At 37.9% G+C, this 24426-nt stretch overlaps 1 protein-coding gene across 2 annotated transcripts in view; it reads right to left on the bottom strand.

The window, feature by feature from the left end:
- Positions 1-656: 656 nt before the first annotated feature.
- Positions 657-24426, bottom strand: part of TBCK (TBC1 domain containing kinase) — a 251136-nt gene continuing 227366 nt past the window's right edge. For both annotated transcript variants that reach the window (XM_032633096.1, XM_032633095.1), the window contains exon 26: positions 657-4325. In XM_032633096.1, the coding sequence (XP_032488987.1) occupies positions 4215-4325 (111 nt within the window). In that variant the 3' untranslated portion in view covers positions 657-4214. The remainder of the gene's footprint in view (positions 4326-24426) is intronic.

The raw sequence follows: 24426 nt of genomic DNA, 5'->3' as shown, positions 1-24426 counted from the left end.
AAACAAAAAGTTTCCAGCATTAATGAGAAAATTAATGCATGGATTGTCTTTATTTTTAATACTTTGACTAGTGACCACACTGTAACTTTTTTTTTTTTTTTTTTTTTTTTTTTTTCTGTACACAGGCCTCTCACTGTTGTGGCCTCTCCCGTTGCGGAGCACAGGCTCCGGACGCGCAGGCTCAGCGGCCATGGCACACGGGCCCAGCTGCTCTGCGGCATGTGGGATCTTCCCGGACCGGGGCACGAACCCATGTCCCCTGCATCAGCAGGTGGACTCTCAACCACTGCGCCACCAGGGAAGCCCTGTAATAGTTTTTAAAAAGAATGGTAGGCCATGTAATGTTTTTCAAAAAGTCACAGATACAGGGTTTCCCTGGTGGCGCAGTGGCTAACAATCCACCTGCCAATGCAGGGGTCACGGGTTCGAGCCCTGGTCCAGGAAGATCCCACATACCGCGGAGCAACTAAGCCCGTGAGCCACAACTACTGAGCTCGCGTGCCACAGCTACTGAAGCCTGCGTGCCTAGAGCCTGTGCTCTGCAACAAGAAAAACCACTTCAATGAGAAGCCCGTGCACCACAACGAAGAGCAGCCTCCACTCGCTGCAACTAGTTAAAGCCACGCGCAGCAATGAAGACCCAATGCAGCCAAAAATAAATAAAATAAATTTATAATAAAAAATAAATTTATAAAAAGTCACAGATACATGTAAAGACAGTATTAGTTTCAAAAGTTGAATCTTTTAGTATGGCAGGAAGCAATATTTAGAATCTGATCTAATGCTTTAAGTGCTCTTGCTATAGCTCCAAGATTAGTCTTAAGCCAAGAGAGGACAGTGTTTACATCTCCACCACACAGAGGATTAATATATATCAAGGAATGTTGGCAATACTGTACCTTGGTACCCATTCATGCATTGCTTATTGGTCACCATGAGCATTAGAACAGAATGATATTACTGAAATGCTGCAAACAATGCAAACTAAAAATGAGTCCTCTGAAAGGGATGAGAAAGGATATCAAAGAATGTCTATTAGACCTATTTTACTATTCTTTTTAAATTTAGCATTTCTATGTTTTGGGAAAGGGATGCAACTAGCTTAGCTTATTCTGTTGTTGGAAGTTATTTGCTCCAGTTTTTAGGATTATAGAATTTTAGAGTTGGGTAGAATATTCGAGATCCTTTCTTCACTGCGTGAATTGAGATTTCCATTTATTTATGTATCATCAGGTACCAGATAAGTTTGGCACTTGAAAAATTACCTGGGTTTTTTCTATTCATATAAAATATCTAAGCTACAGATTCAGTTCAGTTTTACGTTTATCAAGCATCTCCAGTGTACTGGGTTGCTGAAGATAACAAGAGGTATAAATTATGGACTCTGACTTTAAAGGGAGCTCATATTTTAAAAATAGGGGTTCCAAATGTGAACAGATAATTGCAAAATGATGCAATAAGTCTGTTATTAGAAGTATGAATGGAATGCTTTGATAGACTTGAGGCTCTTAATGCAGTACGGGGAAGTCAGAGAAGACTGGAGAACATGCTACTGGTGCTGGATTATGAAGCATTTATAAATGTGTGTGTGTGTGTGTTTGTGTGTGTCTATGGGGCTGGTGGTGGTAGCAAGGGCATTCCAGGCAGAGGGAAGAGACTTCTGATGCCAGAAACAAACAGTGTTGACAGTGACGGTGTAGGAGTCAATAATATATTAAAAAGGACCTCTACAAAGGTTTAATTCAACAAATAGGTGTTGAGGGCAACTTTGTTGAAATCATCTGCCATCGAATAACATGCCCTTCATGTAGACATGGCAGTGATTGTATGCTCTTTCTTATTTTACTCTTGAGAATATTACATATTATTCGTAATTTCAATGTTTAAAAAAGCTTCCATTTTTTTCAAAATAAGCCTAAACGTATCAAGTTTTAAGAAAGACCAATTGCAAAATTGTGATGGAGGTTGGCTACTATTATCTGCTCCCACAGCTCTCCTCACAACACGCAGGTCTTCACCCTCTCTCATTACCTACCACCCCATTCAGTTCAAATCTCTGCTGCTCCATCTTTCTCTGCTTTCTCAGGAAGGCAAAGTTAAGACTCAGAACCATTCCTTCCAAAAGATCATCAGTGCTGCGCTATGATTATGAAGTCAAATAAGTCATCAAAGATTGAAGGAAAGGGCAGGAGGACTTATTTTCCTAACCAGGGTAGATAATGGCCCAAAAATGATGTTAGAGAAATCATGGTAACATTTTCTTTTCTCATTAATTCTCACATTTTTACTTTGTATATTATGTAAAGATCACAGAATTATGTAACCACCGATTGTGTCAGAGTCTTGTAAGTAGTAGGTATTCAAAACGTATTTGGTGAATGACTGAATATAACTTAATTGAGCAAAACAAACAAAATAACACGGCTGCTGGGATAACTTGATAGCCACGTGCAAGAACGAAGTTGGATACTTACCTCACTCCATATACAAAAATGAAATTAAAGACCTTGGGAGGGGTCAATGGGGAATGACTGCTAATAGGTACAGGATTTCTTTTTTGGGTTTTGAAAATGTTCTGAAATTAGATAGTAGTGATGATTGCAGTGTTGTGAATCTACTAAAAAACATGAATTGTACATTTTAAAAGGGTGAATTTTAAGGTATATCATTATATCTGAGTAAAAAAATAGATGCCCAAAACACCCAAAACAAACAGCAACAATAAAACCATAGTTAAGAAAGTTTCATTGAGGCTGTCATTGAAATGTTCTACCTAGGTAGTCCTAACATTGAAGAAGAATATAAGTTAAAGATGAAAGAACATGTTTTAGTTAAAACAAAATTGAAAATAGTAAAAAAGATGTACTGTATTTTAATAATGCTAAGATGCATATTTTTTTCACATTTCTGAAATGGAAATGAATCTTACCATTGCTGGTGTGTCACAGTTTATTTGGCTGCTTTTTTTTCTTTCTTCATGGTACATAAAATTGTGATATATCTTAGCTTCAGTGAAATGCTTAATTTTTTGAATAATGTGACAGAGGCTGCCAGTTGTCCCTCAATGTTTTCTCCTCTTCTCACACAGTAATAAAATTTTTTAACTGGGTAAATGGCTGCCCAGCCAAAACTGTATTCCGGATTTTCTTGACAGCTAGTTGTGGCCACATGTGTAAGTTCTGGTGAGTGGTAAGTATGCAGAAGTAATATATGCACCTTCTGGTTTGTGCCCTTAAAGAGAAGGAGCGTGCCCTCCCTTCTCTTCTTTTTTTCCTCCCTCCCTACTTTTTCCTTCTCTCTCTTTTTTTTCCCTCCCTCCTCCTTCATTCCTTTCCTTCTAAATTGTAGATATGATGGTGGGAGCTAATGGCCATCTTGATCTATGAGATAGAAACTAAGTGTTGAGGGTGGTAAAGAATGAGAACAGACACCTGAGTACTTAATGCTAATGAAACCAATATACTAGCCCTAGATTGACTATGCAGACTTTTATGTGAGAGACAAATAAAGTTCTAGCTTGTCTAAGTCACTCTCATTTTGGGTGTCTCAGCTACAGGAGCTGAAAAATATTCTATATAATATCAATGGTTTCTGACTTTCATTTTTCTTGAAGTAAACTGTTATTACTTTTTCCAAAGGGTTAAATTCTGCTCCCTCTAAACACACACACACACACACACACACACACACACACACACACACACACACACACACATATATCTGGGCCCAAAATGAGTTACCAAATATAGCATTTACTTATAAGGAATGTATTGTGAATAGCTTTTCAGTTTTCATTATCACGGAAGGATGATTTCAGCTCACATTCAGTCTATATTTCTAAAGAATACCTTTGTTAGGACTGTCTGTTCAATGCAATGGAAGACAGCCTTTTCAGCGTAACTGAGACTTCTTGATAAAGCTAAATGTGCCTTGTCGGTTGAATTCTTCTGGCTTTGCGTTGGTGTGGTAAAAATACATGATCGGATTTCATTGTTAAGAAAATTCTTTCAGCAATACATGTACAGTCAAGTTTGTTGCCTGGATAGCTGAACATTTCGGTCATGAGATTACAAAAAAAATGTCTCATGACAAAACTTGAAATGGAAATGTAACCATCTGGAAGTCTAGTTCTGCCTTAGAGTGGCAAGGCTGTGAAGAGCTGTGCTGCTGGGGGTGATGACACTCTGTCCTTTTGACAGCCATACTCTTGTTCTTCATATTTGAGGAGATGGGACAGTGAGGAGGCCTGTTGGCTTGAGCTTATTAATGCCACCGTCTAGAATACAGATTCTTGGATATTTCATCTTCGCAAGATGAGCTGCAAACTGCAAAAAAAAAAGGGACAAATTTATAAAGGATACACAAAATTGATATATCTCCAATCCCGTTTCTTTCTCAAGCTGTGATAGACAAATGATGATGATGTCATTACTGCTGTCACTGTTCTATCAATGAATCATTAATTTAGTTTTTAATATAAATTAAATCCCTCTTTTCAAATGTATTTATGCTATGGGATAAATGTCTCTCTTTAATTCTCTTGTAAACTTGTTTGAATAGGCAATAAATATACTTGGTAAACAATTCAAACAATATAAAAGGGTATACCGTGAGACTACGCAGGTAAATTCCTCCTACCTCTGTTCTCAGTCTCCCTCTCCAGAGAACATTAATATTCTTATTTTTCATACATCCTTCTAGTGAGAGTCGAAACATTCTCAAATCTATATTTATGAACAATTTTTACAGTATTTTCATCATATTAGTTATTGCAATTACATGCACAATATCCCAGAGAAGGCCCATGAACTGGTTCTAACATGTTTTCAGAGCAACTTCAATGAACAGTTTGAGACCATAAATTTGGAATAAATTTGAAGGACTGCTCCAAGAAGTCTTCTAGATGCCTAGCAAAGCAGGACTTTGAAAATTTATCAAGACATACACATTTCTCTCTGACTTGCCCATGTCTACCTATCCAGGATCATCGATTATCTTTCTCTACTCCTTGTACTTTACGATGAAGCAGTCCTGGACTGTAATCAATCCCCTGACAGATGGGATCACTTTAGGATTCAGAGTATTTTTTGGCTGTGCACTGTCTGTTGGAAACATGCTCCATTTCCCACCAACTCCTGGTCCCCTGCTTTAGATCTCCTCACAAGCAACCCCCCACTCCGACCTGCCTAATTTCTACTTACTTCCTTACTCAGGCAATTCCTTGTTTAGGAGCTAAGTTTCCATTAGGGGGCCCTCTTTTCAGGCCCCCAGATTTTTTGTGCAAACCTCTACCTTTGGCTTACCACATTTATTTAAGTTGCCCATTAAAGAGCCTGCTTCCTTTAGCAAAATGTAAACTCCTCTAGGACAGTGAGTGTTGTTACTTTTTTTCTTTTTTTTTTAAACATCTTTATTGGAGTATAATTGCTTTACAATGTTGTGTTAGTTTCTGCTGTATAACAAAGTGTATCAGCTATACGCATACGTATATCCCCATATCCCCTCCCTCTTGCGTCTCCCTCCCACCCTCCCTATCCCACCCTTCTAGGTGGTCACAAAGCACCGAGCTGATCTCCCTGTGCTATGTGGCTGCTTCCCACTAGCTATCTATTTTACATTTGGTAGTGTATATTTCTCCATGCCACTCTCACTTTGTCCCAGCTTACCCTTCCCCCTCCCTGTGTCCTCAACTCCATTCTCTACATCTGCATCTTTATTCCTGTCCTGCCCCTAGGTTCATCAGAATCATTTTTTTTTTTTTTTTAGATTCCATATAAATGTGTTAGCATACCGTATCTGCTTTTCTCTTTCTGACTTACTTCACTCTGTATGACAGACTCTAGGTCCATCCACCTCACTACAAATAACTCAATTTCATTTCTTTTTATAGCTGAGTAATATTGCATTGTATAAACGTGCCACATCTTCTTTATCCAGTCATCTGTCAATGGACACTTAGGTTGCTTCCATGTCCTGGCTATTGTAAACAGAGCTGCAATGAACATTGTGGTACATGACTCTTTTGAATTATGGTTTTCTCAGGGTATATGCCCAGTAGTGGGATTGCTGGATCATATGGTAGTTCTATTTTTAGTTTTTTAAGGAACCTCCATACTGTTCTCCATAGTGGCTGTATCAGTTTACATTCCCACCAACAGTGCAAGAGGGTTCCCTTTTCTACACACCCTCTCCAGCATTTACTGTTTGTTGATTTTTTTTTTTTTTTTTTATTTTTTTTTTTTGCGGTACGCGGGCCTCTCACTCTTGTGGCCTCTCCCGGTGCAGAGCACAGGCTCCGGACATGCAGGCTCAGCGGCCATGGCTCACGGGCCTAGCCGCTCCACAGCATGTGGGATCTTCCCGGACTGGGGCACGAACCCGTGTCCCCTGCATCAGCAGGCGGACTCTCAACCACTGTGCCACCAGGGAAGCCCTGTTTGTAGATTTTTTGATGATGGCCATTCTGACCGGTGTGAAGTGATACCTCATTGTAGTTTTGATTTGCATTCCTCTAATGATTAGTGATGTTGAGCATTCTTTCATGTGTTTGTTGGCAATCTGTATAACTTCTTTGGAGAAATGTCTATTTAGGTCTTCTGCCCACTTTTGGACTGGGTTGTTTGTCTTTTTGAGATTGAGCTTCAAGAGCTGCTTATATATTTTGGAGATTAATCCTTTGTCAGTTGCTCCATTTGCAAATATTTTCTCCCATTCTGAGGGTTGCCTTTTCGTCTTGTTCATGGTTTGTTTCGCTGTGCAAAAGCTTCTAAGTATCATTAGGTCCCATTTGTTTATTTTTGTTTTAATTTCCATTTCTCTAGGAGGGGGGTCAAAAAGGATCTTGCTGTGATTTATGTCATAGAGTGTTCTGCCTATGTTTTCCTCTAAGAGTTTGATAGTGTCTGGCCTTACATTTAGGTCTTTAATCTATTTTGAGTTTATTTTTGTGTATGGTGTTAGGAAGTGTTCTAATTTCATTCTTTTATATGTAGCTGTCCAGTTTTCCCAGCACCACTTATTGAAGAGGCTGTCTTTCCTCCATTGTATACCCTTGCCTCCTTTATCAAAGATAAGGTGACCATATGTGCGTGGGTTTATCTCTAGGCTTTCTATCCTGCTCCATTGATCTATATTTCTGTTTTTGTGCCAGTACCATACTGTCTTGATTACTGTAGCTCTGTAGTATAGTCTGAAGTCAGGGAGCCTGATTCCTCCAGCTCCATTTTTCGTTCTCAAGATTGCTTTGGCTATTCGGGGTCTTTTGTGTTTCCATACAAATTGTGGAATTTTTTGTTCTAGTTCTGTGAAAAATGCCATTGGTAGTTTGATAGGGATTGCATAGAATCTGTAGATTGCTTTGGGTAGTATAGTCCCTAGTGCCTGGAACATGGCAGGGGCTCAATATATGCCTATTGGTCTCAACTAAACTATGGTAAAGGACAAATACCCAAGGGCAAAAGGGTAAGAAGTAGAGGTAAAGTAAAGAAAGTTTTCTTTAGCTCTCTGGCCATTCTCTGTCTATAGGTGGTGTCCTATTCCTCTCCCTTGGATGTTTGTGTCCTCACGTTTTTCTCATTTACTTTATCATAACCTGATCTCAGATCCTTGAAGAAAAATGACTGGTACCTGCTCACAGTGCTACTGCCTCTTGGAAGTATTTGAAGCTTAATATTGGTGAAGTCTCAAGCGAGCAGTCTAGACTTTATAGGTTCAAAAGAATCAGCTGAGTTGTTTGGTCAGGATAACTTCAAGGCGTCACTCAGAGATTCTGTTTATTGAGCTGCGGCTCAGGAATGTGTTTTTTGTTTTTGTTTTTTTCAACAAACACCATTAGATGATTCTAACGCAGGTCTGTGGACAATATTTTGAAAAATACTATCTTAAGCCCAAGGATAAAGATATCAGTAAGTAGGTGAAATACTGGGTTGGCCAAAAAGTTCATTCGGTCTTTTTCCGTAAGATGGCTCTAGTAGAACTTAGTTGCTTTTAATGTCACTTGAAACAATTTTGTTAGACTGTACTGTGACAGCTGTCATAGAAGCGTGCATTTAAAAAAAAATCTTATCAAAACTGGTGAATTTTTGTGTAGCCATTTTAATATTGAAGATGGAAGAAAAAAGCAACATTTTCGGCATATTATGCTTTATTATTTCAAGAAAGGTTAAAAACGCAACTGAAACGCAAAAAAAGATTTGTGCGGCATATGGAGAAGATGCTGTGACTGATCGAATGTGTCAAAAGTGGTTTGCGAAGTTTCGTGCTGGAGATTTCTCACTGGACAATTCTCCACGGTTGGGTAGACAGGTTGAAGTTGATAGCGATCAAATCGAGACATTAATTGAGAACACTGAGCATTATACCATGACGGAGATAGCCGACATACTCAAAATATCCAAATCAAGCGCTGAAAATCATCTGCACCAGCTTGGTTATGTGAATCGCTTTGATGTTTAGGTTCTACATAAGTTAAGTGAAAAAAACCTTCCTGACCATATTTCCGCATGCGATTCTCTGCTGAAACGTAATGAAAATGTTCTGTTTTTAAAACAAATTGTGATGGGTGATGAAAAGTGGATACTGCACAATAACGTGGAATGGAAGAGATCGTGGGGCAAGCGAAATGAACCACACCAACCACCACCAGCCACACCAAAGGCCGGTCTTCATCCAAAGAAGGTGATGTTGTATATATGGTGGGATTGGAAGGGAGTCCTCTATTATGAGCTCCTTCCAGAAAACCAAAAGATTAATTCCAACAAGTACTGCTCCCAACTAGACCAACTGAAAGCAGCACTCAACGAAAAGCATCCAGAACTAGTCAACAGAAAACGTATAATCTTCCATCAGGATAATGCAAGACTGCGTTTCTTCTATTTGCCTTCACCAATTTCCAGCTCAGCAGAAGCCTACTGCTACATTTATTTCGGTCTTTACAAAATTCTCTTAACGGAAAAAATTTCAATTCCCTGGAAGACTGTAAAAGGCACCTGGGCCGGTTCTTTGCTCAAAAAGATGAAAAGTTTTGGGACGATGGAATTATAAAGTTGCCTGAAAAATGGCAGAAGGTAGTGGAACAAAATGGTGAATACATTGTTCAATAAAGTTCCTGGTGAAAATGAAAATTTTTTCTTTTATTTTTACGTATAAACCGAAGGAACTTTTTGGCCAAACCATAGATGTTGTTGGACTCAGATCTTCGCAATTTTCAAAACAACTAACAGAAAACGAACTCAGTACTGCTGACCCCACTTAACTTTTCCACAATTCTCTGCAATGCCTTAAGAGAGATTCAAATGCTGTTCATGTTTTAGAGCATAAGCTCTTTTAGAGCCACTGAGGATATCCTTAATAGTAATTAATGTTGAAGAGAAATAGTGTACTGTATTTCAAAAGGTATCAAGTGAGCTAGAGTGCAAAGTGAGCTGATCTTCATCCTGTGCTTCTTGCTTATTTCTCTTTCAACCAGTCCTTAAGAACAGAGGCACCAGATTCACCTGTCCCAAGTCACATGTGCAGGCAGCACAGTCTCTGGTACTATATGCTTACTGAAACATCTTGGCTTCATTCTCCCACACGCAGCAATACAATTACCATTTAGGTCGAAATTCTAAGATAAACATATCATTACTCAAAAGGGCTTGTGGATAAGCAGTCTTAGCGTTCAGTACTTTCAAAACACTACAGAAGTCAGAAAATGAGTAAGAAAGGACTTACTGTACATTTACCTAATCTCTGTTAAACTCTGCTGTAGAGCTGGAAAGAGCTCCCACTGTTATTGTAAGGAGGGACATAACAAGTAGGCTGCTACTGAGCTGGAAAATGGTGAAGGCAAAGCAGGCAGAACAGAGCATTTTAGAACAATCAGGCTGCTGCGATGTGGGAGGTCTAAGAAGAAAAGCAGAAATGGAGTACAAGGAGATGGCAAATGTTCAGGTGCCTTGAAATGAAGCAAGCCTGTGCCTAAGTAAAGAAAAAGAGTAAGTGTTGAATTTTCAGGTTAAGATTATGAGTTCTGCTCCTCCAATCCTCTGCTTGTGGTTCCAATTATCCATGTTACATATTGGCCCCTAACAGTGAAGCCACGACAGCATCTTTCCACTCCTACCATGGAAAGGGCTCTTCTCCATCTATTCATTCATTTGTTCATTCACTTATCAATCAAACATTTCACTGAATTCCTACTAAGTACCAGGCACGGTTTCAGTTTTTGCAGTGCTTACAGTTCAGTGGAGGAGACGGCAGCAAAAAATATTAAGCAGTATGGCTATTACAAAATCAAAAGTTCAAGGTACTCCTGAATTTAACAGGGGTTAGGGGGCTGTTGCCCTCTCCCCATTCCTCTTTCATTAGTAATACCTGGAGGGAATGAGAACCCAGAAGTGATGGTCACTGTTGTTACACTGATCAGGTAGCGCTCTCTGAGTCTATAGCTTGACAGGTTAGGGAGGAAAGAAAGGGCTATGAATCCACTGTGTGAAAAAAGCCATGTCACTTATGGAGAAGATATATGGTGGAACAGAGGAGAACCAGGCACACAGAGTTCAGGGTTTCATCCATCTTTTACTTTCCATCTGGAATTGGCAGCTTTACTGAGTGAATAGACAGGGTACTGGACTTTGGTGATGAAGCGTCTGGTGTAGACTACAACTGCAGCTTTGGGAGAGGCCTGACTTCAAACAGAAAGCATAAACCTAGACTTACTGAATGACATCCTTGGTGGAAGTGGCAAGATATCATACTGGACCAGTGTTATGAAGCCATCAGAATCATCTAGGCGCTTTCAGTAAAACACTGATACCCAGGCCCACTTCACACCAGTAAGAAGTAGAGTTTCTTGGGATGAAGCTCCAGCAACAAATTTGTTTCTTTTCACCTATAATTCTAGGTGACTCTATTGTGTAGCCAGATTGAAGATTGCTTTATTACATAATGAGATTCATTTGCTGGTCAGGTTTGTCTGGAACTTCAAACTGTAATTTTTATAAGTATAGTACTGTGTGGAGAGCAAGTCACTTTGCACTAAAAGAGGCTGCCATGTTGTGGGGCTGGAATTTGTAAGACCAAGTCCTGCCTGGAGACAATGGGACTCCTCAAACTGCACAACCAGTTGAGATCTAGCAGGCAACATCCTACGTGGAGTTGGCAGAATCTGGTATTTGCTGGGATAGAATTTTGGGAATCACAGACTGCAGGGGCAGCTGCATTTCTTGTGGGAAGTACTCCCATTTGGAGAGGGCAAAGCTCTGGCATTCTTGTCATTCCTCTGGTTAGTGGGATCTGGTGCTGGTACTCGTTTCTAGGGCTTGCGTAGGCACCCCTCAAATCATCACTGTCTGAAAGTGGCAGGCTCTTGTGGGTGCCACTCCATCTTGTTTTCTCTCTTTATCTTGCATCTGAGCTTGGACTAAGAGGCTGGCATGTTTGTTTAGAGGAAGTCAAGTTCTACTGTAGCAGGAGAATGAGTGGAGGAAAGGGATTTTTGAACTGCCACAGAGTAGTGCATGTTAACTAAGGTCAAGAAATTAAAGCTGAGAGCAGGTAAGATTTGTGAGGGGCACAGACCAGGATCACGTTGCTTCTCACTGGGTATCCTAGGACACAGTTTTGGGTGGAACGTATAGTAGCAGCAGGAAGCTAAGAAAACTGGGCTCCTCAAGATTCTGCAAGGAGCACATTGCAGACAATTAAGCACATTGCAAACAATTAATTGGCCTTGTGAGTTTTAAGTTCATAGTGGGGATTGGACAATGGGCATGAATTGACCAACTCCCTGGTGAAGCTCAAGCTGAGAAGTCTCTCTCTTCCATTTATTTGTCCATTCCTTTCCCTGACAAATAATGCTAAATTTGGGGTAATATTTCAAAAGTGAAATATCACTTTTGGTTGGGTATGAAACTGAATAAGGGAACTGGCAATTAACCTGTAATGAGCAACTGTAGCGATTTCATTTTCTTGGTTTTATGGATGTGAAACTGATGCTGTGCTAGTTTTATGTGTCCTCTTGATCCTCTGGAATGCTGAAAATAAGGTGCACATTTAATATTTCTGGCACCATGTGGTTGGAGCTAGGCTGACACTTTATGCATATTATGTACCTATTTCTAAGAGTTTGGCTGGACAACTCAGATAAACATATTTGAGATGAGAAGTAAGATATGGGGTGATTTCTCCATCTGGAGTACAGTGTGGCCTTAAATATAACTCAAGGCCTGTCTTGTCCTGATTACTTAAGAGATTTCTGGAGTCATTAATAAATGTCTTGATCATTTTAACTGCCCAACTCAGTGATCCCAATTAGAAACATAAGAGATGTGACAAGGATTCGCAGGAAAGAGGTAGAAATGATTTAACTAATACTCCACTGATCTCTTCCCTCAATTATACAATAATTTTAAAATGTCATTTTTTGTTTTGTTCCTTATTATGTTCCTCCCATAACTGAGAAAAGTATTCTGTCTCCTGCTAGTTTTCTGTACCCAGATATTTTATAATTAACACACTGACATTTATTTTCTTAAGAGTACTACATACGTTTATTTTTATAAATAAACTACATAAGAAAACCCTTGCACTTTGTTGGTGGGAATGTAAATTGCTGCAGCCATTATGGAAAACAGTATGGACATTCCTCCAAAAACTAAAAACAGAATTACCATATGACCCAGAAATCCCACTTCTGGGAATGTATCCAAAGGAAATGAAATCTGGATCTTGAAGAGGCATCTGCATTCCCATGTTCATTGCAGCACTATTTACAATAGCCAAGATATAGAAACAACCTACATGTACCCCTGTGTTCATAGCAGCACTATTCACAATAGCCAAGACATGGAAACAACCTAAATGTCCATCAATGGATGAATAGATAAAGAAGATGTGGTACATATATACAATGGAATACTACTCAGCCATAAAAAGGAACAAAATAACGCCATTTGCAGCAACATAGAAGCAACTAGAGATTATCATACTAAGTGAAGTCGGAAAGAGAAAGAAAAATATCATATGATATCACTTATATGTGTAATCTAAAGTATGACACAAATGAACCTATCTATGAAACAGAATCACGAACATAGAAAACAGACTGGTGGTTGCCAAGGGGGACGGTTTGGGACAGGGATGGACTGGGAAGTTGGCGTTAGTAGATGTAAGCTTTTCTATATAGAATGGATAAACAACAAGGTCCTACTGTATAGCATAGAGAACTATACTCAATATCCTATGATAAACCATAATGGAAAAAAATATTTAAAAAAAAGAATGTAGGGTTTCCCTGGTGGCACAGTGGTTGAGAGTCTGCCTGCCGATGCAGGGGACACAGGTTCATGCCCCGTACTGGGAAGATCCCATATGCCGCAGAGCGGCTAGGCCTGTGAGCCATGGCCGCTGAGCCTGTGCATCCGGAGCCTGTGCTCTGCAACGGGAGAGGCCACAACAGTGAGAGGCCTGTGTACAGCAAAAAAAAAAAAAAAAAAAAAAAAAAATAATGTATACATATGTTTAACTGAATCACTTTGCTGTACAGCAGTAATTAACACAACATTGTAAATCAACTATACTTCAATTAAAAAAAAAAGAACCTAAATGTGCACTGACAGGTAATGGATGAAGAAAATGTTGTGTATATATACAATGGATTATTAGTCAACCTTAAAAAAGGAAATCCTGCCATTTGTGATACATGGGTGAACCTGGAGGACATATGCTAAGTGAAATATGCCACAGACATAAAAACAAATATGCATGATTTCACTTACATGTGGAATCAAAAATAGTCAAGTTCATAGAAGCAGGGGTAGAATGGTGGTTGCCAGGGGTGAAGGGGTCAGTGGGAGGACATGAGCAGATGTTGGTCAAAGGGTACAAAGTTTCAGTTGTGCAAGATGAATAAGTTCTGGAGATCTAATGCACAGCATGGTGACTAGTTACTATATATAGCAAGTATAACAACGCCTCATTGTATACTTGAAATTTGCTAAGAAAAAAAAAGAAAAAAAATGGTGAAGTGATGGATATGTTAATTGGCTTGATTTTGGTGATCATTTCATAATGTATACATATATAAAAACATCAAGATGTATACTTTTAATATGTACAATTCTTCTGTATCAATTATACCTCATTAACAGTGAAAAAAAAAGGAGTGCTATAAAAGGTGTGAAATCAGTTTTCACAGTATTAACATCTAATAACAATTAGGCAGTGGCTACCTTACTTTCTTATTTCACTCACAGAAGTAAAATCAGCTGGAAGGCAAAACCAAGAAGGTGAACACAAGGCCAGTAATCATCTTACACCTTACCAAAGGCACTTGTGACAAGTAAGGAGCAAAACAGGTAATTCCAGGGTATTACTCTAGCATGTTATATACTGGAATATGGTTAATTATGCAGTAAGAAAAAAAATGGGAGAGTTTACAAAAACAGACATTATATGGTCTAAGCGTTCTGGTCCATGTTTATTTGAAAGATAACTATCCTAATGGTGTCTGGGATATTCAGAATCCATGCTATGGTGTATATTAGTCTTCTATTCTTGGAACTAATCTTTGGGGTTTAGGAAATGGGATAGTGTAAAGATTTCATCTTAAAAAACATTTTTTATAGTTTGTGTTATATAAGGGGACATATACATAATTGTAGCGCACTAACTCAATGTGTTTAAAATTTAAAAGACATTTTAAAAAAGTCTTTGAAAGTTATCAATATAAAAAACATTTATACAAAGAAGTAATGATGAAGTTTATAAATATAGAAATAATAAACTTTGTGTGATAATTTTAATATAGAAGGCCACAGAGTAGTCAGATCAGAGACCATGTCCTCAGTCCATTTCCACAGTTAAGGAACTGAAGTAGATGAAGAATATGAAGATAATGCAGTGAAAGTTTCACTTTCTATTCTTGGCCTCCATCCTTGTTTTTTAGTAAGTTGCAGTGCTATTCTCTCAATGAGTTCGGTAATTTTTAGTGGTATGTGGGCCACTCAAGGGGTATATGAGAAAAAGAGAAATTAATATTTTCATGTGCAATTATAAAGTTCTCATCTTTGTCTCTTCTATTTTACCGTCTTATATATAATTCTAACAAAATCCCATGAGGAGTAAAGGAAAGGAAAATAATTTTAATGTTTCAAAGTATACACTTTAAATAGAAACGGCAAGGAAAATAAATATTTCCCAAAGTCCCATGATGTCAGCATAAGTCAATGCAACTTCTGCTCCATTGTTTGCTTTGTTTACATCGCAATAACAGATATTTTTTTCCTCACATGTCCAAATGATATTTTCCTTTCCTTTCTCTTCCATTTTCCTTTGATCTCTTGTTTTCTTTGTTGATCTCCTCTACCAATCACTGGCACTAAAGCAAATTTTTCTTATTTATAAGCTATTTTACAAAAAAAATTTTACAATTTTTTGAAACAAATGTAAGTTGTATCTTTTAATGGTCTTTCGACAATCTCTTGTTCAGGTTATCACCTGGAATTTGTTTCCTTTCCTAAAATAATACATTTATAAGTTTTTAAATTTAGTTATGGTAAAGAAAAACCCTACATCATTTTTTAAAATTAATTTTTACTGGAGTATAGTTGCTTTACAATGTTGTGTTAGTTTCTGCTGTACAGCAAAGTGAATCAGCTATATGTATACATATATCCCCTCTTTTTTGGATTTCCTTCCCATTTAGGTCACCACAGAGCATTGAGTAGAGTTCCCTGTGCTATGCAGTAGGTTTTCACTAGTTATCTATTTTATACATAGTAGTGTATATATGCCAATTCCTATCTCCCAATTCATCCCACCCCTCCTTCCTCCCTTAGTATCCATACGTTTAAGAAAAACCCTACATCTTTTTGTTCTGTATTGTAGAATACTAACTGTTTATAAGTGGAAGGATTCTACAGATACCCATCTAGTTTTAAATCCCCTTTGAATTCCAGTCTGAACTTCTAAATGCTTGACTGACATTTTTTATACTGATGTCCCATTAGCACCTCAAACACAGTATGTCCAAAATTCATTACATTCTCTCCAAATTTACTTTATTTTTCTTTCTTATTTCTGTTAAAGGTATCAGCAACCTCCCCACAAAACCAAAGCTGGAAACTTTAAGGTGATCTTTGAGTTAAAAAAAAAAAAAGTCCTTTGGCTCTATATTATTCAGTTAGACACAAAGCTGTGTTAGTTCTGTGATTTGTCTTGGATCCATTTCCTCTTTTTCCATTCCTCTGCTCCCACTCCATTTTAGACCCCAATTACTCTTGAATTCGTTCCTAAGTGGTTCTTGCATTTTTAGTTTTTCCCTTTCCCTTTTACCTAGCACTCTGCGGCCTACATGGTAACATTATGGAAGACTCTTAGGAAATCCTGATACTCCAGTAACTGCTGTGTAGAGATATTTTCTTTCCTAGGGCTATTGCCCTTAAGCAAGATGAGCCAAGATCTGTGGATCCCTTACGAGGAATAGCTTGTTTATCCATAGTCAGTAAGAACAATTTGTAGTACATACCTAAAAGCTCTTATTCAAAGTTTCATCTTGATAATATTAAGTCTAAAGTTTCTTCGAATTTTGAGAACGACAAAAGAAATTCTTCAATTTAGACTTACACTTGCCTATTCTTTATATAAATACATATATTTATTTATATTTAAGTTAAAGGTTAATGAGAAAGAAGGCTGTGCTTTAGTATCCCAAATAAAGGTAAGAGAAGATAGTGACAGGATGTTACCAGATGCCTTGAATCATATAATAAAAGCAGTGAGGCCATTTCTTGAGTCTCCTTTTGAAAGTTGCAGAGCTTTGGCTATCAGTCTCAGACAAACCCCTAGGTGTCATCTTCTCCCAGCAGCCGCATGAGCTTTGCTGACACTGGGGGCTTAGAAACTAGACAGTGGGAGATTGCAAGCTTGAGACAGAAGGTCAACTAAAGGTAGAATCTGGAAAGAATCTGGCACTGAAATAGATTGGGAATATAGGGAGAGTGAAATTCTTTAACTGGTCTCTGGTTCTTGGTGTTTTAAAATTTCGATTTCATTGGGATCAACTGCAAAAGAGATGGGAGACACTTTAAAAGTAATTTTCCAAATGACTTTCTAAAATACAGCTGATAGTGTCACTTTCCTTCTTTAAAACCTTTAATAGCTCCCCACTCCTAAAATGTAAACTCCCTAGCATAGCATTTAAGGCCCTCTATAACCAAAAGCTCCCCTTATCTTTCCAGCTTTATCTGTAGCTAAAACGTTCTTCAGAGAAGCCCTGTGCTTTCCAATCAGCCTGTGTTATTTCCTTTGCCTGGAATGCTGCCTCCTGACTATGGCCCTCCTCCCAACACTTTTTCTTACTGAAATCCTACCAATAATACAAGGTCTAGGTCTACTATCACCTTCTCCGTGAAGCTTTAGGAATCCTTCTGTTCACTGGAAGAAACTCCTTCCTTCTCATTGATTTTCTAAAACTTTAACTATAAATCTCAGAGCACATGACACATTCCACTTTGAATTTTAATCGGTTGTATCAGTCTTGTATTCTTAACTAGATTGCAAGATTTATAAGGGCAAGGGACTGTCTTTCTCATTTCTGTTTCCTCATAATAGTTTCCATCATGTAGGCACTCAATGTTTGTCTTAAACTAGTAGTTGATATTAGCATTTTTTCTTTTATTTTCTTCTTCTTTTTACCAATTTCTATATTAGCATTTTTTCTTTTATTTTCTTCTTCTTTTTACCAATTTCTATAAGTGCATTGTCTACTGCAAACGATTATTTTTCAGGCGTTCATTCTTAACTTAGTCATTAATTCAACCATCAAATATTTATTGAATGCTTGTTACTTGAAAGGCACAATGCTAGGGGCTGTGGGTACAATGAATACAATATAATCCCTGTCCTCAGTGAGCTTGGAGTTTAGTAGGAGATGCAGGTAAGTGGATAGGCGATTACAATGCCATTTGATAAATGCTACACAGAGCCATCATTTAAGGTTGTACAAATTGTGCCTTATATGAGAGAACCCAGAAAAGAGGTAAGTGGAGCGTGAAATGTAGCCCCATCCTCTCCTTTCCAAGTTTTGCGCCCTTACATGGTGCTGTGTATCCCTAAACGAAGGATGGGTTTTTATCTAATGCACACAGAGACTTTGTATATGATAGCGGTCCCAATGCCACTATAAGAGTAAGTAAAAGATTTTCTATGAGCACTTGGGAAGGGTACTTAGTCCCAAACTTGAGGAGTTAAGAATGAGTTCCATGAAGAAATGCTATATAAACAGCTTTTCAAGATAAATGGGAATTACCCAGGTGAACAGAAATGAGAAGAATGCTTCAAATAGAGACAAATACAAAGAGACAGCATTTAAGGAACTACAAGTAGTTAATTATGGCTGGAATCTAAGAGCAGTGAGGGTGAGCTTGGAAAACAAAGCAGAGTCCAGATCATGAAGGGCCTCAAAAACCATGGTGAAGGTTTGTATTTTATTCTGAAGGCAATGGGAAGTCATAGAAGCATTCTGACAATGACCAGACTGACATTTCAAAAACCTCACTGGTTGTAGGGTAGAACTGGGGGAAGGAGGCTGCAGGCAAGGACAGTGGGAAGTTGCAGGAGGTCAGGCACGAGATACTGGTGATCTGAGTGAAGACAGTTGGGAAGTGGAGATGAGAGAATTTCAGACCTACTTAACAGCAAAGACAAACAATAATTTTCCATAAAGTTTTTTCCACCAGTCAAGAAGGTGAGAAAATCCACTATTTCAATCAAACAGCCTGGGTGGTATGGATGAAAGTGTGGGAACTTTGTAGTTAGACAATACAGAGTTTGAATCAGGGTTCTACCACCGGTTAGCCGTGGGATCTTGGGTAAGTCACTTAGCCTTTTTGGTATTAGTTTCTTCACCTGTTAAATCTGAAACAACACACTTGAATAGTACACTTAAAGGGTTGTTGAGAGTTTTAAATTAGATATTATATCTGTAAGTGCTTGATTCATAGTAAATACTATAAAGCTAGTTTCCTCCTTTCCTCCTCTTTCCTTTCCCCAATTGACCCTTTAATAGGAGAGCCATTTACAACACCCTGAAATTGTATAGATACAAACTTAAAAAAGCAGAGTTGTCCCCAAATGGTATGTAAGGTAGGGCTTTTCAGTGTTAATGGTGAACTCTTTATGGCGAACTCTTTAACTAATGCTTTACAGTATTAATGGTGAACTCTTTACGTTGGAGCAGTAATTTATACTTGTGACTCTTACAGTTTACTGAGTCCTATATACTTTTGGCAATCAGAAGAAAGCTTATGAACCTATTCTCTAAAAATATATATATAGCACATATGTACAACACTTTACATATAATTTTAATTAATTCAAAGATCTTCTAAAATTCGTGATGAACTCTATTAAACATTTTCCTTTATGCTAATTCATTTAATTTTAAAATTTATGATAGCTGATAGTGACCTAGTATTTATGCATATGGCAAACTGGGATATTTCTGTAGATATAGAGTTTAGTGTTTAACAATAGCTTATACTTTCAAATAAGTTCTCTTAAGAATGGCTATGTGGATGTTTTCTGAAAAGTTGACATTAAAGAAATAGGAGAAAACATTTTAGCTAGGACATAAAAGTTTGTTTTTATGACATAAAAACATACTGGCTCATATTGAGGCAGGAGGTAGATGGGCCCTCAGGGCAAACGGTTTGAGTTCGTTCCCTGTGGACAGATGCTCCGAGATGGGAATAACAGGACAATTGAGAGAGAAGGCTGGGCCCTGCCCAGATAGCAAATAACGAGACCATAAATTCTTCATTCTCGAAGTCAGGAGGCCTCCCCAACTATACATGCGCAGAAAGCCTCCTTGGAGGTCAAAAGGGGAGTGATGTCAAGTGGCCAAATCTACCCATAGGCCTCTTTGGTAGAATCCATCTTAGCTAAGAGATGTGCAGGCACACATGGGAAAATCCTGAGATATACCAAATATGGACTTTGAACCAGGCAAATCAAATAATTGGCCAAAGGAAACCCACATAAAAGTGATTCAAACTGCCACGAGGGTGTGACTCTCTCTCTGAGCCCGCCCGTGTGTCTATCCACATGTACTGTACTTCTTCTTTTCCTAATAAATATTTTACTTGTTTCACTACTTTCCATCTTTGTGGGAATTCTTTTTCTGCAAAGCCGTAGGGCCAGGGCCCTGTCACTGACCACTGTGGCTAGGATTCGGTGCGCTCACTGCCGTGACCTGACCTCAATCACTGGCTGGGAACCGAAACCCTGCTTCAAGCCGCTGCAGGCCGAGGCCACCCAAGATCAATATTAGAGGATAAGCCTCTTCTGATAAAATGCCATCATCTAATAGTATCATGTATCAGGAGCTCTAATGAGCCTTGTGGTACATTTTCCTATGATCTGCGATATTTGCGACCAGAATTTCAGCAACAATCATTTATCCACTTCTGTTTACATTAGACAATTGAGAACTGTGTCCAAGCCACTGGTCAAATTACACACAGTATACTGTGCTCTAAAAAGGATGTATATAATAAAAATTCAGATTCAAAACAGTTAGGGCTGTGATGGATCACAGCCAAGTCCCAAACTTTGTAGGTCAAGAGGGAGAGTTACTATGGTTAGTTAGTTTCTTATTCAGTCACAAACATTCCTGTGGTAAGGAGTAATGAATTAAATGGTGGGCTGTGGAGGGCAGGATAGGTATACAGAATAACACGTATTAAGACAAATAACTTTTATCCTGTGACAGTTCATGAATATAGGTGCCAGAGCTCACAAGATTCAGATGATGTCTTGGCAGTTTTTCCTGAAAATTGGAAATGAGCTCCCTCTGCCTTTAAAAAAATTGCTTATACATAAAATACAACCAATAAACACGTTAAAAAACCAAAGCCTGGATTAGGTGTTTTAAGGCTCCCTTTACCACAACTCCTACACTGCTTTTTAATTCACACAACTTTTGAAAGGTTATGAGAATAGGGAATCTACAGGACAGGTTTTAGGTCATGGACCTTTTAAAGTAAGTTATCCTCCATCACTTAACAAATGTAGAGTTATATAGGAGAGTTTTCACTGTTACTTTTAAGCCTCATATGATGTCTACTGTGTTCAAGTTGCATTAATATCTAAAATGTTTCCTTATAATCTGATATAAAACCACAGACCAAAACATTTGCTGACAAGAAGGCAAGGAAAAAGTCAGGAAAAAAGCCAAGTTTAACCATACCCAGTACTTACAGGTATAACAAGACCAAGAAAGAATTCTTTGCATATTTGGAACTTATAAAGGAGATTCACTTCCTATTCTTTATCAAAATGCTTAAGATACAACTATAAAGAGGACTAATGTTTTCTGACAGGTAGATGATCTCACACAAAGTAGCTAAAAGTATTATATTAATCTGACAAACTAGGCAGATACTATCTGGAGCTAGAGAAATTTACTATAGGGATAACACACGTGCTGAATTGGTTTAAAGTGTTTTCAGAGTCATTTGGTCCCCTTTGAGCACACACCTGGCGTAGGATAACCTCAGATGCCTGAGGCCAAAAGCTAGGGGAAAAGCTGGAGCAAAAGGAGGAAGAAGACAGCTAGAGGGAGAAAAAGGGACTGGCAAAAGGTAAGAGCTACAAGTGATCATCACAGTATCACAAAACTTGGTTTAGCTTGGTTAAGGGATCCAGGAAGTAATGAGGCGGGACTAGAGTGTGGAAGCCTTCTCTTACCGCAGTACAAATTAACTTCCAACCTAACATCCGAAAGCCAAATAACCTTGGCCTCCAGGGAAATGTAAATGAACACAAATGGAGTATTATCTTATTTTTTAAAATAGCTGCAATGTTATGCCTTGCTTATTATAAACCTGATTATTTTCATTTGAAAACAGACGTCATATTTTAAATTTAATCCTTACATGCCAAGGGTAGAAAGCATCAGCTACTCACAATGTTTAGTCACAGAATTGCCACAAATATCATCTCTTGTGTAGGCTTCTGACTCAAATGTTATTCAGAAGTATTTATGTTCTGCTCTTTTGTTTTGTTTTTTCAGTTCTTCTTTGTTTTGTTTTAAAGAAAAGAATAATAACACACATGGCTTATTACTGCAACTGGCTCTTATGTTCTCAGATTTCTTCCAATGACAAAAGAAAAGCACTGATTTCATGCCAAGAATATAACATTTTAAGAGTAAGATGAGCTGTTCCTAATATTTTCCAAAGGGTTGTTGACAAGTCAAAGTGAAATGCAAAGATTCCTTCAATTTCTTTCTTAGATAATCTTTTGATGCGATATACTATCAGTGATGAAATGCTTGTGGTCTCATAACCACTAAATATAATCTAGATAGAGAGTAATTATTTTTAAAGTCTCATGTGTTTCAGTGACTAAGATAGCATTATGATGTACTGCTGAAAGGACTCACTGAAAGTAAACACCATTTGGAGTTTCATTTTGCTCTGGTGAATGTTGTTGGTCATTTTCCTGTCTGAGACCTATCACTAGCTCAAGAGTTGGATCCTACTACATTACTTTCCCACAGCGGAGAAAATAGTATAACCCAATAACACTTTAAAGCATGCTGTTGTGCTAAATCATCATTCTTGCTAAATATAATTTACTTCTGGGAAAGAGGTAGATTCACCATCATGTTTTGTCAAGCCGAGATATATGTAACTTTGATCTTAGGTTGGTAGTAGGGCAGTGTGAGTAACGGTTGCTAGCAGTATCAAAACAAATCATACGTTTACCCATAAATAATATTTGATTAATGCTAAAGATCAAAATTTCCTTTAAATCTGAGTAATCTGCTCAAGGATATAACAATGAACTGTCCTCTGGGTTCATTTAATCCATTATATGGATGGTAGACTACCTCTGCCTCTCCCTATTGATCTGAATAGTTATAACCTTAATTCTTAGATTTATACACTTGCTCTCTGAGATTAATTCAGCAAGTTTCCCTTGTATGCCCAGGGAATCTAATTCTAGTTTAGCAATTGAAGATGCAGTTTCTCGTGTGACTTTCAAAAAAGATGATTATCTCTGCAAGAAGACAAGAGTGAGACCTTGCCATGTTTTTCATTTAAATGTGACACAAAGCCTGAATTGACTTTATCCTTGTTTTGATGCAGAGGTCTTCCTACTCCCATAAACCCTAGCAACAGATGCAATCTGTATTTGTTTGGCTTGTCAAACTAAACTTGACTATACAGCAGCAAGGATCAGCACAAAATCTGATCCACCCTTGGAACAATAGTATACATTTCAGAGACTAGGGACTCCACTCGAGACTCTCTAAATTTCCTTGATGCTGACATAACTTTGTTCACAATATATCTGGATATGCTTGATTATATAATGCCTCACTGCTTTATTTAACCTGAAGGGTAAGGTGAATTAAAGATTAACTGACAAGTGAGATTTAGTAGGACTTAAGTCTGGTATGAAGAAGCCTCTACATGGAATCCTAATTAAACTAAAATCTTTGTAGTCCTCCTTTTTTTACCCTATTCTGGCGGGGAGCAATGTTTTATCCAGATAAGAAATGGCAGATTCTAAAAGTTTTTGATGTATTTAATGTGGGAGCTAGGCCCAAAACAAAAGCCTTATGAAGTGGTAATTGTAAAGAAGGCATCTCATAGCAAAAAGTTGCTAATCAGTTGTAATTACAGGAAAAATAGTTAATGAATACCTAATTAAAAGAGTATAGTATATCTTCCGATTATATATAGTTTTTCAGGTACATGAATAAGCAGTATTTCTCAGATTTGTTCTGTCTTCTATGTGATTTTAGATGATACATTCAATACATCTGGTCATTGGAGAGTACTTCCTTCATATTTGTATTACAAAAATACTCTAGACCTAATTTGTATGTCAAATGAGTGCTTTTAATACTATCATATTCTAGACAAGTGGTTCATTTATTCTCGAGTTGTTCAATATTTTGCTACTTGTAAATCCAATATTGAGAGCTTTTCCTTTTATTGAACTATACTTGATTTCATTTAATATTTTCATTTGTTGAATTTTCAGTCTAACTTTATTACTAGGTTTTAAGAGAAGATGTAAAACTAGAAAAATTACAATCAGTGCCTACCATTTTGCAAACAGAAAATTCCCAAGTCCAAATATGGGTTTGACATAAAAATCATAAAAATTTGTAAAGATAATCTGTAACCATACCGACTAGAATTGGCATCTCTGCTTTCTTCTCACAGTATTCAACTATGGCTTTCTTAATCTTTTCAAAATAGGACTGTGCCAGTTGCAGTGCACTGATTTCAGCTTAGAAGAAAAGCTGCTACTTGCTTGGAAATCACTGTTTTGTTTTTGTTTTTGTTTTTAATACCCACAGAGGAAAAAGATGAGACCTGATCAGAACAGCTCTCATGAAAGATCCTCCACTACTGTTTGACT

Source organism: Phocoena sinus, chromosome 5, assembly GCF_008692025.1.
Source record: "Phocoena sinus isolate mPhoSin1 chromosome 5, mPhoSin1.pri, whole genome shotgun sequence".
In the NCBI taxonomy this organism is placed as follows: Eukaryota; Metazoa; Chordata; class Mammalia; order Artiodactyla; family Phocoenidae; genus Phocoena; species Phocoena sinus.
Note: the sequence above shows the minus strand (reverse complement) of the source record. Positions and strands in the feature narration are given on the sequence as shown.